General features: G+C 37.2%; 5 protein-coding genes across 6 annotated transcripts; 3 read left to right on the top strand and 2 right to left on the bottom strand.

Annotated features, from left to right (window-relative positions):
- The first annotated feature begins 1642 nt into the window (after window positions 1-1642).
- Window positions 1643-9505, top strand: LOC136998866 (uncharacterized). Of its 2 annotated transcripts, XM_067352207.1 has the most exons (4): window positions 1643-2029; window positions 4232-4323; window positions 4417-7476; window positions 7550-9505. In XM_067352207.1, exon 4 carries the CDS (start codon window positions 8470-8472, stop codon window positions 9478-9480), a length of 1011 nt encoding a protein of 336 aa, XP_067208308.1. In that variant the 5' UTR covers window positions 1643-2029; window positions 4232-4323; window positions 4417-7476; window positions 7550-8469; the 3' UTR covers window positions 9481-9505. The 2 variants fall into 2 exon arrangements, with proteins under 2 accessions (XP_067208308.1, XP_067208307.1); XM_067352206.1 differs by having other exon boundaries at window positions 4417-9505.
- A 100-nt stretch (window positions 9506-9605) lies between these two features.
- LOC136998865 (uncharacterized) lies at window positions 9606-11659 on the top strand. The gene is made up of 2 exons (XM_067352205.1): window positions 9606-10608; window positions 10681-11659. Exons 1-2 carry the CDS (start codon window positions 10491-10493, stop codon window positions 11613-11615), a joined length of 1053 nt encoding a protein of 350 aa, XP_067208306.1. The 5' UTR covers window positions 9606-10490; the 3' UTR covers window positions 11616-11659.
- Window positions 11660-12182: 523 nt separating this feature from the next.
- Window positions 12183-14508, bottom strand: LOC136998864 (uncharacterized). The gene is made up of 4 exons (XM_067352204.1): window positions 14079-14508; window positions 13614-13881; window positions 13313-13449; window positions 12183-12962 (listed from the first exon to the last, which is right to left on the bottom strand). Exons 1-4 carry the CDS (start codon window positions 14166-14168, stop codon window positions 12183-12185), a joined length of 1275 nt encoding a protein of 424 aa, XP_067208305.1. The 5' UTR covers window positions 14169-14508.
- LOC136998998 (uncharacterized) lies at window positions 14487-16673 on the top strand. Its single transcript, XM_067352391.1, has one exon. The coding sequence runs from the start codon at window positions 14487-14489 to the stop codon at window positions 16671-16673; it is 2187 nt and encodes a 728-aa protein (XP_067208492.1).
- A 179-nt stretch (window positions 16674-16852) lies between these two features.
- On the bottom strand, window positions 16853-17787 carry LOC136998997 (uncharacterized). The gene is made up of 3 exons (XM_067352390.1): window positions 17585-17787; window positions 17162-17459; window positions 16853-16978 (listed from the first exon to the last, which is right to left on the bottom strand). Exons 1-3 carry the CDS (start codon window positions 17785-17787, stop codon window positions 16853-16855), a joined length of 627 nt encoding a protein of 208 aa, XP_067208491.1.
- Between the last annotated feature and the right edge of the window lie 97 nt (window positions 17788-17884).

Raw genomic sequence — 17884 nt, 5'->3', positions numbered from 1 at the left:
GAGAGAAAATATACGAATATGGATTGAATAAAACTGGAAAAAAAACCGAATTTCGGTGTCAAAATATGTGAAAAAATGATGCCATTGTTCAAAAAAGAACAAGCACTGAATAACTTCTGAGCTCGATTAACAAAGCAGCATGGCTGCCCGCTCTCGAAGCTCAAGACAAAGATGCATATGAGTCTATCCAGATAAACTTGCTATAATCGCATAAACATGTGATAAAATTTGGTCCATAAACAGATGCATAAGGAAATGGACTAATCAATTTCCTTATGCATATCTTTATGCGACTATGTAAGTTTGTCCGGATAGGCCCTAACCAATGATTTTGTAAATGAGTGCAATGACAACATAAGAAACATAAGTAAAATTTAATTAGTAAACAAATTAACCAATTACAGTGTAGTATTCTCGAAAACGTAAGATTGATTAGCCAATTTGTTTACCGCTTAAATTTTACTGCTAACGTTTCTATAAGCGCCATGGCCCTCAGCATTTACATGAAATACTTCAGTGATTTTTTTTTGTTTCAGCAGTTGACTATCATATTTCAGTCTTGATGTTGGTAAAATTGACATTAATGTAAATGCACTTTGAAGATTTATCTGCCATTTTCTAGCAAGAAGTTACTAAAACGCATGCGCACCCGCTCCGTGCTCCGTACCCGCCATATTCAAATAAAAATTATTCATTTTGCGTTTTAAACAAAAACAAAATGTTAGAATATAAATTTAACCAATTATTAATAATGTACAAACGACGTACAAACGATTAAGCACGATAAATTCATAAATTATAGTATACGTGACGTAATTGCGACATAGGGGGGCTAACTATCATTAGCACTGTTATGAAAACTTTGTAATTTTTTTTTAAATTAACGAAGAATGTACAAACGATAAAAATCATAGTACATTTATGTACAAACGATGTACAATCCGAATATATAAATGTTTTTACGATTTGCGTTAGGAGGGGGGGGGGCAATTATATAGACCTCCCGTAGGGGGGTTCCACCATCAACAAACTATACACATAGGATGTAGATTCAATCTCGCTTTACGTAGAAATTCGTAAACCCATGTAGAATCTTGTTTTGCGTGAAAAGTCCCAGATAACAAATCGTGCGGGCTCATATTACCTGCACGATGTGAGTATCACACCATATCTGCACAGTGCTATCACTTTGCCTGTACGACGTGATAGGGACATGCGTGCGGGAGCAATAAATCGCACTATGCAGTTTACGCCATGCGCGACTGTGCCTCCTCTCACGACGTGAGTGCTATGCACAGATGTCTATACTAGTACTAGATCGCTAACTTTAGGCTTTGACGTATGGAAAAACTGAGGCTGGCAGGATTTCCGGTTTCGGTCATGACACCCTACAACAAAATGGCCGCTCAACAACTGCTCAACAACTGCTCAGCAACTGCTCAACAACTGCTCAACAACTGCTCAACAACTGCTCAACAACTGCTCAACAACTGCTCGGCATCTTTCAAGAATTTTTACAATATTATCAATTTGTATCACCACGCCGGGTATCACATGTGCATACGCACGTACAGATATAAGGCCATCACACACAAAATGACATAACTGCATATGCATAGCATAAGACCGTCTCGACCAATGAACATGCTATGTAAATCAATATGGCACCTTTATGCTAGATGTTCATTGGTCGAGACGGTCTTATGTTATGCATATGCAGTTATGTCATTTTGTGTGTGAGGGCCTATACACATTACACACGCATTGTCGCCATTTTGTTGTAGGGTGTCATGGCCGAAACCGGAAATCCTGCCGGCCTTTTGACGAAGTTAGCGATCTAGTACTAGTATAGACATCTGTGGTGCTATGTGCCGAGAATTCATTTTATCGCGTCATTCTCATTTCCGCTTAATTCATAAGTGTGCCGTTTTGTGCCTGGTGTACTTAATAGTTATTGCTGCTTTGATTGATTTGTACAAAATATTTGTGACACCGTGGCATTGGACTGACGATTAATTTGCTGTTTTTGGTAAGTACGCATTAGATATAATAAATATTAATATTGTCATATGAAATCTTTGTTATAACCTCACATTTTTATATTGTATTTTTATAGAAAAGTTTGCAAAAGTGTTGCATTTGCTTTTTCGCGGTCGTGGTCAATCGTGGTTGCCTGTATCTACATATCATATAAGACGAACGACAAGATACCTAAATGTAACTTTGTAGTCAGTGTAGCGTGCCAATGTGTTTCTTGGTTGTGTAAGATCGTTCTTATATTGTTTGTCAGGAAATTCAATTTAATGATTAGTTAACAATTAATAATTAATATATTTAAGAATGAACAATATGTGAATGTCCGTTATGAACCCAATTTCTTACAGATATGATAAATGTCTTATCCACTAAACTTATCTTTGTTAGAAATATATGTATTTCTTTTAACTTGTAGCTAGCTAGCCCTTTTCCAAAGTCCTTCTTGGAAAATTGACCAGTTATTTAACAATTGATTGGCAAAAGTCCTTTATTGCCTCTGAGATCAACGCCCATACAGTACACAAAGATTGCATACACATTGCATCAATCTTTCATCGTAATGTTGCAATATTGCAAATTCACTGCAAAATGTTGTTGCATCATTGCTGTGGGATTGCAGCAACGTTAAAATGTCCGCTTTTAGGAAGATTGTAACGAAATATTACAGTAATATTGCAATGTAATGAATTTGCAATAATGTATTGTTATTGCAATCTTAGAATAATGTTGCATATATTTTTATTTATTCGGACATTTATCTGTCCGATTTTTGAACAATCAGTTCAATATCTGAATTCCCTGTGTTGAGGTCGTATCAGAAAAATTAAACTGATAAAAATAATTACTATGTCTTTAATCTTACTAATCTTTGCAAGTTTCATATAATCATCATGACTAAAACTTAAATACGAGATAGATTTTGCAACGCGCGTCGCATAGCGGTAAACGAACGAACTAGCGATTACCGAATATTGCTATTGCAATGTTATTGGAATGTTGCTGTCACATTCTCATGAAATATTACAATTACAGGTTGCAATAATGTCTCAACAATATTACATTGCAACTTGCAAGATTGTAACATTGCTGCAATGTAATTGCAATGTTCTGTGCTGTATGGGCGGAGCTTTCCTTAAGCGAAGTCCTTTACGCTGTGAAACACTCGCACTTATATCTCTATACTTTTCTCTCTACTAACAAGAGCCGAAAAAGCCTTGTGACCTCTTTGCACTCGTTTATATACTTTCTGTCTTCGACTGTTCTCGAGCTTTCTCGAATATTCTAATTTCCGGAGCCGCAGATGCGATTTGCGCATCTTTGGAAATGTATATTAGTGCCCCCAATGATATATATGAGGACTAATCGATTCGATATCGTTTACCGACATCGGTGTTATCCTAAGAGATTCTTACAGTTGGTTGTAAGGAAATGCTCCTTATTTATATCACGAGTTGTTTTCGAGTACAGTAATTATCTAAAGTACGTGTTACTTAACGTAAATCTTTATGATATCACATAAATAAATAATTTTACAATAGTGCGGTAAAAACCTCCTGAATAGCGAATTTCCAATTTGTAATCAAACAGAGTAAATACATATAATGAAATATGGTCAGAAATGAATAGCTGTACTTTTATTAGCCAAAAGTTGACAAAGCAATTAGACACATTACATCGCAATTTCACAAATAAACACTTTCTGTTAATAGACTTGTAACCTAGAAATATCATGCAATGACAAGTTAAAAACTTATATGTGTAAGATATTCAAAATTTTAATTTTTTATCAATTTATTTCTAAAGTATTCAACTTTTATTTTATATAAATAAATATCATCGTAAAAAATAACTTTTGCTAACACTGTTTTGGCAATAGATTTTTTGATCATGAATCATGAAAATGTTTATTCTTAATACAACTTTTAATGACCATTAGACATTATTAGTACATGGATTTCTTTTTATATTTGTATATATTTAAAAATTTTTTAAACTCTTCATTGAAGAATCTGTTCTAAAAATTATTATATAATAATTACAAAACAAAAAACTAGAATTAAATTTTAAATGAAATACTGTATGTATTTTTAATTAAATTTTAAATGGAATATTATATAAATTAAATGAAATATTAATATACGGGCATTAGATATAATAAATATTAACATTGTTATATTAAATCTTTATTATCCAGATAACAATTGGTGATTTGCATACTTGCGTTCTCCAGCGACACAAGGGCCACTTTTGAAAGCTACCAGGCCGGCACATATCATTGTGAGGATTGTGAGTATTTCTGAATTATATACATACATTAACCAACACAATATATATATATATATATATATGGTATAAATGAGAGGTATAAATTGTTTACAGAGAGCAAAGAATGATGCTTTTCTTCACTGAGAGAAATATTACCTATCTTAACTTATTGTGCACAGTAAATTGTTACGCCGTGCCCGTGACTCAAAGATCTCGTCGCGGGCCAACGCAGGATTCGGGATCCGTCGTGTAGGGCCAAGGGGGTTGATCCAAGGGAGATAATTATTGAACGATGTTCAATGAGAAATAAAATATCTTTATTCACTTAGCACTCGCGTACACTTTATTTAACGGCTTCCTCACAGTCGTTACGATCGCGTAAGATACGAACTCGGAGTTCGCGATACCGACGTGCAGCTTGTGCTTAGATCAAACTTAAAAAACCCGTGGTGACAATCGAGTCACCTTCTTTTATACAGATCAGTATCAAGGTTAGCAACGTCTGCTTTTCCGTGAATGCTGATCTGCTTCGCTTGTTTGTGAGGCAATCCGCCGATTGTTTCCTCATGCGGTTAACGCCTCAGCGTTTAATTATAATCGATTGTTACTTGTCTAAAGAATAGCATTGGTCAATATCTTTGTTAATTTTAAATACCTTATTCGTCTTTCTGAGAACGTGTTTCGAGTTGAAAGTTTTATTTGCTAATTCTTTAAACAATAGCGTTGCTAAATTAAAATATCTCGTTGTAGTCTTTCGACACACAACAATATATATCATTGCAATTTGTATAAAACAATTTATACAAGACAATTACATATCAATATTGTTGCTTTTCTTTACGGAGAGAAATTATACAGTAGATTTGTGTGCAATTTTAGTAAGTCTCTTAGTAGATATAATATAATTTTGCACGGTCAACCTCAACGTGGCTCTTTTTTCTCTTAATTAATTTTAATTGATGTAACATAAAAAATTTAATTGTAAACTTTAATTTTATCTTTAATTGGCTGATATCTGTATTATTAATGATTAATAATGTTAATCACAAATATTGTAATGAATTATTGCATTGTTAATTATTTTTCTGACTGTATTATACCAACTACGAACGACGCTTAGAAAAGAATGTCAACAAAATTTAAACCATTTCTTCAACTAAGTGCAAGTCAGAAAAGAAGGCGGTTATCTATTATACAAGGTCATTCAAGATACTCAGAATCCGTAGCACATGATTTGAATAGTTCGAACTCTACATCGTCTGACGCTTCAGAGAATGAAGCGGCAGAAGATCCTGGTCCATCTGTATTTGATAACGATATTCACAATGATGAGAGATGTATTGTTTACAATGAGGATTCTTCTATCAATGAGGAAAGAATAGAAGATGGTGAAGGCACTTCCGCTGAAAATGATAAAAACGAAAAAAAAGGAAGAGATGCTGATAACGTTGAAGTTCAGGATAATCTAATAGCAGAATATAACATGTCTTCAAATTCTTCGGAAGATGAAAATGACAATAACCTACAAAATCTGGACGAGTTGAAGAAAAGAGCATTGGCAAACGCTTTCTTAACAGGAAATTTAAATCATAAACAAGGAAATATACTACTGAAAACAATGCAAAACTTTCCTTTTAACCTAAGATATTTACCCAACGACACAAGAACATTACTACAAACGCCTACTAATGCTACGAGGCACATTAAAAAAATTTCTGGAGGAGAATATTTTCATTTAGGTGTCAAATGTACACCTAAAAAAAAATTAGAAAGTCTTCCTGAAGATATGCTGCAAGAGACAATAGAAATTGATTTCAGTACCGACGGTGCACAAATCCACAACAATGGTACTGCTCAAATTTGGCCTATTCAGAGTATAGAACTTACAATTACCCCGATAAACGGCCTATAATAGCAGGAGTTTTTAAAGGATCAGGAAAACCATCTAATGCATTTGAATTTTTTGAACAATTTGTTAAAGAAATTATCGACATTCGAGATGAAGGTGGTATTATTATAAACGATCGACGGTTACCATTAATCATTCGTTGTTTTATTGCCGATGCACCGGCAAGAGCATTTGCATTAAATCATTATGGGCACATGTCGTCAAATGCGTGTTCCAAATGTAAGGTCAAAGGTCTCCGTAGCGAAGCAATATTTTTTCGGGGAACTATGGTTTTTCCGGGGATTCATCATCCATTAAGAACTGATCAAGAATATAAAGATATGGTAGACGAAGACCACCATAAAGGCCAAAGCCCTTTAGAGCCTGTGGTAGGACTAGTAACACAAGTTCCATTCGAGCCTTTACACCTTATTTACATTGGAGTAGTAAAAAAAGTTCTACACGCTCACGTCCACGGAAAATACGGGCGTCAGAAATTAAACAAAAGGAAACTAGACATTAGTAGTATAGCAATGATGATTCTAACTCAGGGATCTGAAGGGGTGCGCGGGTGAAGAGGGAAAGAGGGGTATCAGATAACAGTGGAGGGGGTAATAACGTCATCGTTTTTGGAGGAGAGGGGGTAAATGTGGAGTGGTAGGGGTATCAGATTACAATAATTCCCGGAAGATAAGGATTGTTAATACAAATCGCAAGATAAGGATTCCCGGAAAAGATAAGGATTGTTTATTGGAAAGAGAACTGTTTATTGGTGCAGGTTTTTTTTCTACACATCAAAGTAGAGCGCCATGTTGTCGGAATCATTATGTTTATAGTATGCAGGTTCGTGCAGATTTACGGATTGCGTCATCGCTGTATTTTAGAACAAAGAGGCAGTATTTGAGCGCCGTTTCTTAGAGGGTGTGATAATGATTGTTAATACAAATTGTAGGCATCGCCATGTTGCTAGATGCGTCATCGTGTTTGGAGGAGAGGAGGTAATTTTGGAATGGTGGGGGGTATCAGATCACAATAATTCCCGGAAGAGATAAGATAAGGATTGTTAATGCAAATATGAATCATCGATAGTTTTAATCAATGTCGTGTGCAACAAGCGGGTATATAAAGCAAGTGAAAAAGAATAGGAACCATCAGTCGTTCGAAATCATTGAGAAAATCACTAGTTCGCTGTGACGTTTACTAGCAACGATGTTTTGCACCATGTTAACCGTGAATAATCAGATCAACAAACAGCAGAGTGCGAAGAAGCTGCAATTACCCAACGAGTATGTCGTTTCTTTAGCTACATCTTTAAACTTAATTGTTATACTTTTAAACTAACAATTTATTTTTTCACAGAAAACAAAAAAGTAATATGTCAAAGATGGAAAAAGAATCATCTAGGATCTTGGTTAGAAGATACCCGTTGACAAAAACCAGTTACAAATATCTCGACATCGGAATCAACGTCTCAACGCCGAGCCGTGTGGAAATCGCTCTCGGTGACAACCATGGCAAGGAGCTACGTCTATCATACGACGTATGGAAAGAACTCATGAATCAACGGAGCATCATCGCCAGCTTCTTTAAGAATGATGCGGACGAAGCACCGTCTCAGACCGTTGGACACTGCACGTTAAGTTTTGGAAAAATGAACAACCTAAAAGTAATGCGCCTGGCAACATCAGCATTATGTTTAATCATGTCAAACCAAACCGTGTGTAACATGTTTGCACTTGAATATTGCGTAGACTGTATCAATCATTCGTTGAACAACATCACCGGTACAGTTGATGTCAAGTTCGCACACTTTTCAGAAATCGCGAGAAATGCGAAAGACCCCGATCACGTGGCGATTCGCAAAAGCGATTTATTCGATAAAAATAATATAATTGATTGTGAACTGGTGACTCAGGTTTTTGCGGAGTTGTAACAATACATATTAATAAATATTATTTCAACTGTAATTAAAATTTTTTATTATTTTTCCGTGCCATCTTATCCGCTATACCGACTTATCCTACAACGCGCGCATCAAAGTAGAGCGCCTGTTTAAATTGCGTCATCATGTTTGGAGGAGAGGGGGTAAATTCGGAGTGGTGAGGATATCATATTACAATAATTCCCGGAAGAGAAAAGATAAGGATTGTTAATACAAATTGTAGACAGCGCCATGTTGTCGGAATGCATCATCGTTATGCTTATAGTTGGTGTCGTGTGCAACAAACGGGTATATATAAAGCGAGTGAGAAAAAAACGACTAATCACAGTTGTTCAAAATGGAGAAGGAGCGCGATCTTACCGTACGAGCAGCGAATATCAAAACGACGGGAGAGTTCCTTCCATGGGACTACGAGTGCAACGAGTACCTCGATTCTCTCAAGGAACAATGTTGCAAGAGGCAACGCACCGGAGTAGTCAACTCTCTGGTGGTGCAAATTGTGCGTCTGGAGGGTGTGAGGGACGCCCTACACGAGCGTTTCGTGCCCGTCGGTGCCGGATACGGTGGATACGAGAAGAAGGGCTACACGTGGAAGGAGATCGAGACGGCGTTTAGGAACCGTGTGCTGACCGGTGCGATTATCAATCAAAACTATATAGATCCTCGTGAATTTTTTGAAAATGTAAAAAATACGGTTATCGAGCGGATCCAGGGCGTCATGGCGGAACACAACAGCGTCAAGATTAACACCGCGTTCAACGGGGAATTCGTCGCGGGCGACAAGACTGCTGTGAAGACCATCGCCACCAAAAATTACGAGTTGTTTCCCACATCCGATCTCAACGAGTGGTACACGCGGCACGTGGAGGATGATATTCTGGCGGCTCTGGAGGAGTTTCAGGAACGCGATAGCGGATGGGCGTTGTCGCGTATCCTGAATCTCACCGTCAATGTGAACAAGTTCAATCCTCTGCACGCGGGATGCCACATCGAGTTACCGTGGCAAATTATGCTAAAAAGGGCGGTGGTCAATGTTAAATCAAACGATAATGCGTGCTTTGCGTGGGCGGTGGTAGCAGCCTTGTATCCTGCGGAAAAAAATTCAGACAGAACAATCGAATACCCACATTACTCGACGGTGCTCAACCTGTGCGATATCGAGTTCCCCATGACGCTTCCGCAAATAACAAAGTTCGAGAAACTAAACGCCATCTCCGTCAACGTCTTCACCACCGAAGACTCAAAAATCGTCCCTCTGCGGCTCGCCGATGACAAAAAGGAGAAGCACGTCAACCTGCTCTACGTGTGTAAAAACAACGATGCACACTTTGTGTGCATCAAAAACTAGTCGCGGTTGGTGAGCTCGCAACTGAGCAAGCACGCAAATAAAAAGTACATTTGCGATCGGTAAGTAAAAAGATGCGTATAAAATAAATCAATATTTTTTTTTTTTTTATAGTTTTAATCAAATAAATTATTACAGGTGTTTACACTACTTTTATACACGGGAGAAGTTGTCAGTCCACAGCGTCGACTGCGGGAAAATGAACGACTGCGCCGTCGTTCTCCCCGGCGAGGACAAGTGGCTGACGTTCTGGAATTACAATCGGAAGGAGCGGGTTCCGTTCGTAGTGTACGCCGATCTCGAATGTACGCTCGAGAAAAAGGAGGATCAGGACGGTACTACTTACGCCTACCAACATCACAGAGCCTTTAGCGTAGGATATTATGGGTGCTTTCCAATTGCTTAACACATCTTAACACAAACGTACACAAGAATGCACAAAGTGCAGTGTTGTGCACGACTCAATTGGAACAAAGTGTGTACTAATGTGTATGCGGTTTCGAATAGAATTAGGATTATTTTCAAATGCCATACCCATACCTTAGTATTTTATAATCTATGGTGATGGTAACTGCATTTCCATCTTCTATCTACGGAAATAATCTAAGGAAATAATTATAAAGAAATAATTCTAAGGAAATAATCTGTTTAAAAAAGATATTTTACAATTAATTTTTTTCAATGTTACGTATACTTATGTATATACGTAAGTAACTAATAATTGTTTATTAAATTTTATAGCGAAACATACCTACTATTTAATTATTTATTTAATTATTGATATTTCATAGATATAATATATAAATAAAAAAGCAATTTCACAATCAGAAATAGAAGAGAAAGTAATCATAGCAATTGCTACTGAACTAACGTCCAGCTCTGTTAATACTAGTTCAAGTTCAAATATTTTCAATGATAGTATTAGTGAAATAATCAATTCTAATGAATCTGATACATCTTCTTCAAGTGAAGAAGCTGGAAATGATATACTATTTCCATTATATCAACTTCTCATGCATGGAAGAAGACATAGCAAAGTTCAAGGGTTCCTCGATACTGTCCACTTATACAGTGACATTGTCTTCAAGGAACATTTTAGATTACAGCGACATACAGCATATCTTCAAATAGGTACACTGAATATTATTGTGTATTATTTATATATTTTTTTAATATATGTATCATTCATTTTTATATTTGCAGACATGTTGCAGCAAAGTGATTTTATTCCGTCCCATTCTTCTGGTATGCTTAAAATCTCTGCTGAATGGAGTTTCCTTATATTTCTTTGGTATCTCGCAAATACTGAGCCGTTACGAACCTTGGGAGATAGATTCGATGTATCTGTGTCCTCGATTTTTCGTGTAATACATCGTGTTGTGGAATGGCTTTTATCAAGACTAGACGAAGAGATAAAGTGGCCAGAGGGAAATGATGCCATCCTCGTGACATCCCAAAAATTCGAGGCAAAACGAGGAATAAGAAAATGTATCGGAGCAATAGATGGTACTCATATCGCAATTCGACGGCCTGTTGATCATCCTAGAGATTATTGCAATCGAAAAAGGTTTTTTTCTATCGTGTTACAAGGTGTTGTAGACGCAGATATGAAGTTTACGAACATTTACTGTGGAGAACCGGGTTCATTACATGATGCACGTGTTTTAAGAAGATCATTACTGTATGATACTGCTCAAAATGACATGGAAAACATTTTTCCTAATGGAACATGTATAATAGGAGATTCAGCCTATCCATTATTACCTTGGCTCGTACCGCCATTCAAAGATAATGGACATTTAACAGCACAACAGTCTGAATTCAATTTCTTGCACTCTTCAACACGAATGCCAGTAGAGAGAGCGTTTGGCTACTTGAAAGGGCGTTTCCGTCGTTTGAAATTTTTAGAATTACTGAATATTGAATTTATTCCAAAATTAATAACAGCCGCTTGTATTATGCATAACATTGCTATAAAAGAATATGATGAAAATGAATTCTTTGCTGATGACATTAATAATTTTCTTGATAATGCTGCGGATGATAATTATGAAATAAACAATTTACATATTAATAGAAACAGGAATGAAATAATAGATCGAAGAATGCAGATGTTTCGTGAGTTATTTCCAGAATAAATAATTTTGCATATTTTTTTGTTTACTTTTTAACTTGAAATAAAACTAAGAAAAAAAATAAAGATTCGTAATATCGTAAAATTAAACATTTTATTTATTGTAATGAATGATAAACAAGTTTTTATATCTGCATCTACAACACTTTGTAACATTATATGCATATTGAGGTCTAAATATATAATATTAATCTTATTTAGACTATTTAGAAATATTTTTATTGTATTACTTATGCGACAATATAAATTTAAATATATTTTATGAAATAAAAATAAAGATCTTTAGAGTAAACAAAAACAGAAAGGCTCATACATACACATACTCATTTTCAATAAACTAATTTTATATAATATGAAAATTAAATATTTATCTTTCAAATAATTAGGAAAATTAAGAAAAACAATACAAATAAAACAAGAACATTATTGTCACATATACAAATATCACCAAGTAGAGCAAATCAAATCCGCTATGTTAAACAATTTGCGACGAATGTTTACTACTTATTTAATAAAATGTACTTAAGAAATAAAAATAATAATAAAATATATATGTAAACTATCACATTTTTCAGTCTTCACATGAACTATCCGTATCAGTCTTAAGTTTCTTACTATTAAATGAAGTACGAGTTTCCAATAGCTCTTTAAGCAACCGACATTTCTGTTTTTCAATGTGTAATTTGTCTCGATGCCATTCTGCTGCTTCCTCCAACTTGCGTTTAGCAGTGTTTTGTTTTATATTTAACTGTCTTTCTTTTAATGCTATCAATTTCTTTTTCATTTGCATTTCTTCTGCTTTTCTTTTCTCGTAATTTTCCTGTTTCTCTTTTTTTATTTTATCTTTATCTGCTAAATTCTGTAAATGCTGCAACCACTGTTTTTCCAGCTCTACTTTACGTGCTGCGGTTCTACTCCCTGAGCCATGTAAAGGACGCTTGCTCTTTTGTACATTGCTTACAGATGTGGAATATACAGCTGTTTCTGCGGTTGACAATGGCACTTTTTCGAAAACTTGCTTATTTTTATTTGATAACGATTTTGATAAATTTTCATAACTTTGTTTCTTAGTATTATTAGTACTTCCAGTGCTTGATGTGCTCGGTGTATCGCTTTGTTCTATGAATGTTGATGGAATAGTTGATGATTTCGATTTTGGATTCTTCTTAGCAAAAGTTGATGATATTGTACTTTGACCTTGTACTGTCTTCCGATCACCAAGAATATTTTCCATATGGTCAAAAAATTTAAATGTCATGGCACCAGTACCAGTTCTTTTACTGTTATCAACACAGTCTTTATATTTTCGAGTGAGCGTATTAAATTTCCATCTCACCTGTTCTCCGGAAAACTATAATTTTCAAATATAATCGAAATTAACAAAATATGTATGAATCTTTACGTCTCTAATCTATTGATCCTGTCACTTGCCAGAGATACATTTTTCTAAGTTGCACATGCATGTCAATATCTGTACTTTATATCTCGATGTAATATATGTATATGCACGCACTTTCAGATATGAGGCATAAAATAAATATAAAATATATGTAATTTAAAACAATTTACTTTAAATAAGTGATAGAATCAATGTCCGGAGGTGTATACAGTATAGAGACTGAAGGTCTTTAATATGTATTTAATAGGATTGGAATTAACAAAAATTTTTATAGATGTTTGGAAAAGAGTTTTTAATAGTACCTTATAACCGAGCTCTGAAAGGTCGTCAGCTATTAATATCCATATTTTCCCTCTTTTAACAGGATGATCAAGATCTTCTTTCCTTGCCTCGTAACAGGTAAGTAATGCTAGCGTGCTGCTGTCTGTCCACATAGCAACTGCAAAACAAGTCAGTGATCAAATCATAATATTTGTAAATTTGAAGAGTAAATTATTTTCCTTGTATAGTTTCAAAATTTGTAGTTTTTCTATTTTTGTCCATATTTAATGTGCCATAAATAAAATATAATATAATAGAAAAAATAAAATATAAATAATTTACCATCCTTCTTGGGCTTTTTAGGTGGAGTTGTATGTTTTAATTGAGGGCTATACGGTTCTCGCTCTATATTGATATCATCTGAAATGTCCATGCTACTTTGAAATGTCCATGTTTCTTCATTTGAGTCAATGTCATTATCATTCAAACAATAAATAATGTCCTCATTCGAGTCAATAGCTTTATCATCGAAACAAACATGTTTAAGTAATTCTTTCTTATCCGGCAGAGATAAGAAACATGTTGTACACATAAAATTCGTACCATCTGTCTGTAAGCAATTCCAAATAAAATCATTATTAACGCACGTATATATATATTAAAATATATGAATAAATGTTGAAGCATAATACACTTAACCTGCAAATACGAAAAACAAAATTGACTTAATTTTAATTATTAAATATAAAAAACGATTCATACCAACAAAAATTTATCATTATAATATTATATAATTCGAGTTATTACCTCAGTGATACGCTTTATATTTTCCATTGCTCTTTTTCTTAATCGCCTTTCTATTGATAAATGCCAAAAAATGCCATGTCCTAACCTCATCCCAAGTCGCCGCAGTTAGTAATTTATTTTTCACTAAAAAAACACAAGCTTACACAACCAACTAATAGCCTTCGGGCTGAGTACGAAAGTGTAGTGTTGTGTCGATGATTACAGCAATTAGAACATAACTTGTGTCGCCGTGTGCACGAAAGTGTCTAGGGATATTTCAATTGGAAAGCACCCTATGTAAGTTGCGCTTACGATAATTCACTCTCTAGTTTTAAGTCATATCGCGGTGAGGATTGCACAGCGTGGTTCGTCAACGAACTGCACGATTTGACGCACCGCGTGAAAGCGATCCGCACCACCGTCGTCCCCATGGCGGATCTTACGCGGGAGGAATCGGAGAAATTCCGTAGCGCCGTAACGTGTCACGTGTGCGAGAAACCCTTAACAGCGTATGACACGCGGGTGCGCGATCATTGTCATCTGACCGGGCGTTACCGCGGTGCCGCGCACTCGTCGTGCAATCTAAATTACATAGACTCCGACGTTATCCCGGTGATATTTCACAATTTATCCGGTTACGACGCGCATTTTATAATCAAAGACGTTGCCAATGCTTTCGAAGGCTACGTCGAATTGTTACCGCTGACGAAAGAACGTTACATTTCATTTACAAAAAATGTTAAAGATACCGAGGATCAAAATTCCAAAATTTGCATTAAATTACGATTCATCGATTCGTTCAGATTTCTCAGTACGAGTCTCGACAAATTGGCATCTTATTTAACTGTAGATGAATTAAAAATTTCACGATCGGAATTCAAACATTTATCCGCGGAAAATTTCAATCTGCTTACTCGGAAAGGCGTGTTTCCCTACGAGTACGTCGACAGCGTCGACAAGCTCCGGGACACAAACCTACCATCGCGCGAATCGTTTTACAGCTCGCTCACCGGAGAAACGGTATCCGAGAGCGATTACGCGCACGCGACAAACGTCTGGCAAACTTTTTTGATCGAAGATCTAGGTCAATACAGCGATTTGTATTTGAAAACAGACGTTCTTTTGTTGGCGGATATTTTCGAAAATTTCCGAAACATGTGTATTAAAAGTTACGGTTTAGATCCCGCTCATTACTACACTCTACCGGGATACACGTGGGACGCTATGATGAAGTACACGCGTGTAAAATTCGAGTTGCTCACGGACATCGATATGGTACTGTTTGTCGAGCGCGGTATACGCGGCGGTCTCAGCCAATGCTCCAACCGATACGCCGCCGCCAACAACAAATACATGCCATCCTACGACCCATCGGAACCGTCATCGTACTTAATGTACTTTGATGTAAACAACTTGTACGGCTGGGCAATGTGTCAACCGTTGCTCTACGCCAAATTTCGATGGGTCGATGATGTCGAAAACTTTAACGTAATGTCCGTTGCATCCGATTTGGCTACCGGTTATGTGCTGGAAGTCGATCTCGAGTATCCGGTGAATCTTCACGACGCGCACGCCGACCTGCCGTTCTGCCCGACGCGCGATAAGCCGCCCGGCAAGCGGGAGCTCAAGTTACTCGCAACGCTGTACGATAAGCAGCGTTATGTCATTCACTACCGTAATCTACAGCAATGCGTGCGACATGGTCTGCGAATTGCAGAGATTCACCGCGTACTGCAATTCGCGCAATCTCCATGGCTCCGCGGATACATAGAACTGAATACACAGTTTCGGACACGGGCGAAAAATGATTTCGAAAAAAATTTGTACAAATTGATGAACAACGCGGTTTTCGGCAAAACCATGGAGAATGTGCGAAATCACACGGATGTACGGCTCGTTACACAGTGGGAGGGTCGGTACGGAGCGGAGGCTATGATCGTGAAACCGAATTTCCACAGCCGAAGCATGTTCTCGGAGGATCTGATGGCCGTAGAGTTGCGAAAACTCGAAGTGAAATTCGACAAGCCGATCTACGTGGGTATGTGCATCCTCGACATATCCAAGACCTGCTTGTACGAGTTTCACTACGAGTACATGGCGCCTCTCTACCGCGACAATTGCAAAATTATGTATACCGATACCGACAGTCTGATATACTTTCTGCACTGCGAGGACGCGTATCGGGATATGAAACGCGATATATCCAAATTCGACACGAGCGACTACTTCGAGGACAACGCTTACGGTATGCCGCGCGCCAACAAGAAAGTACCCGGTCTGATGAAAGACGAGAATAACGGTGCGATCATGACGGAATTTGTCGGATTGAGAGCGAAGATGTACGCGTTGAAAGTCACCGACCAAAAAGACACCAAAAAGGTTAAAGGTGTAAAAAAGAATGTAGTCGCTAGAACGATAACGTTCGACGATTACACTCGGTGCCTCAACGCCGAAATCGAGCTGACGCGACGTCAATCGTGCATCCGCTCAAAGATGCACGAGGTGTACACCGTGTCGGAGTCAAAGCTCGCTCTCAGTCCGTACGACGATAAGCGGCACGTCGTATCCGGTTCCACCGACACTCTACCATGGGGACATCGCAAGATACAATTGTAAATAATGCTTAGTAATATACATAGTGTTTAATTTATATAGTTTAATATTTTATGTATTATTATCATTGTTAGTTTTAAATGTATATATTGTAACATATTGTAGTAGTAGTAATAAAGAACACCTTTGTATATAAATGTATAATAGTTTATTATAATACAGTGTAAAATATACATAGTTTATTACAATACATCGTCTTTATTTATCCAAGAATTATGTGAATTGTCGAATCCCAACCACTTTACAAACACCTTATCGTCCTTTCGGCGCAACACCTTCTCCACGAGATAAACGTCGGGTTGTGCGGTCTTGAGCAATTCGTACTCGTAAAAGCCTCCCGCGACCGGATCTCCGCGATAATCTTTAATCAGATACGTCACAGGATTGGTACGTTGCACCGTGGCGATCTTAAACACCTCCGTCGACCAATTCGGTGTGTATCCTTTCTCGAAAACAGTTTTGAATTTGCTCACGCGCACCGAATCACCCACCCTGAATTTCGCCGGCGCGGCAATTTTTATATTACCGTACACGGTGCTCAAGAGTCCCTTTGCGATCTCGGGAGTGACATCGATCGGGCGCATACCGATCGTACGATGTTTACGACCGTTGTATTCCGAGACCAATCGCGGTAAATAGTCGATCCACCTGTACGATCCCGTGAGCGTGAAAAACTTCCACATTTCGTTCTTCAACGTGCGATTGAATCGTTCCACCACCGAAGCCTTCATAACCGAGTATGTCGAATAATGATTGATACCGTGTTTCTTGACAAGATTTTGGAAATCTCTGTTGTAAAATTCTTTTCCATGGTCAGTCTGCAAATTTTTCGGAATTCTCTCTCTAAATATCGCGGAAAATGCTTTGGACGTTTCGATTCCACCTTTGTCTTTAAGGACATAGCCCACGCGTACTTGCTCAACACATCGATAACGGTTAGAATGTAGTTGCAGCCGCCGTTGGATCGCGAGTACGGTCTCATCTCGACAATGTCAGCCTGCCACAAATCGTCGTATCCTTTCACGACGACTGGCCTACGCGTAAAGTTTCTTCTCGCCGGTGCGTGGAGCTCGTCCAGCGATCTCCTCTCCAGGCTCACCGCTTCCTTCTCGCTCATTGCGATTCGTTTTGCTTCTTCTTCATCGCCTCATCGTAGTATTCGATGAAATTTTTTCTCACAGCTCTACGAAGATTGTGAATCTCTCGCTTGACAA

Source organism: Linepithema humile, chromosome 3 (assembly GCF_040581485.1).
Source record: "Linepithema humile isolate Giens D197 chromosome 3, Lhum_UNIL_v1.0, whole genome shotgun sequence".
NCBI lineage: Eukaryota > Metazoa > Arthropoda > Insecta > Hymenoptera > Formicidae > Linepithema > Linepithema humile.
Note: the sequence above shows the minus strand (reverse complement) of the source record. Positions and strands in the feature narration are given on the sequence as shown.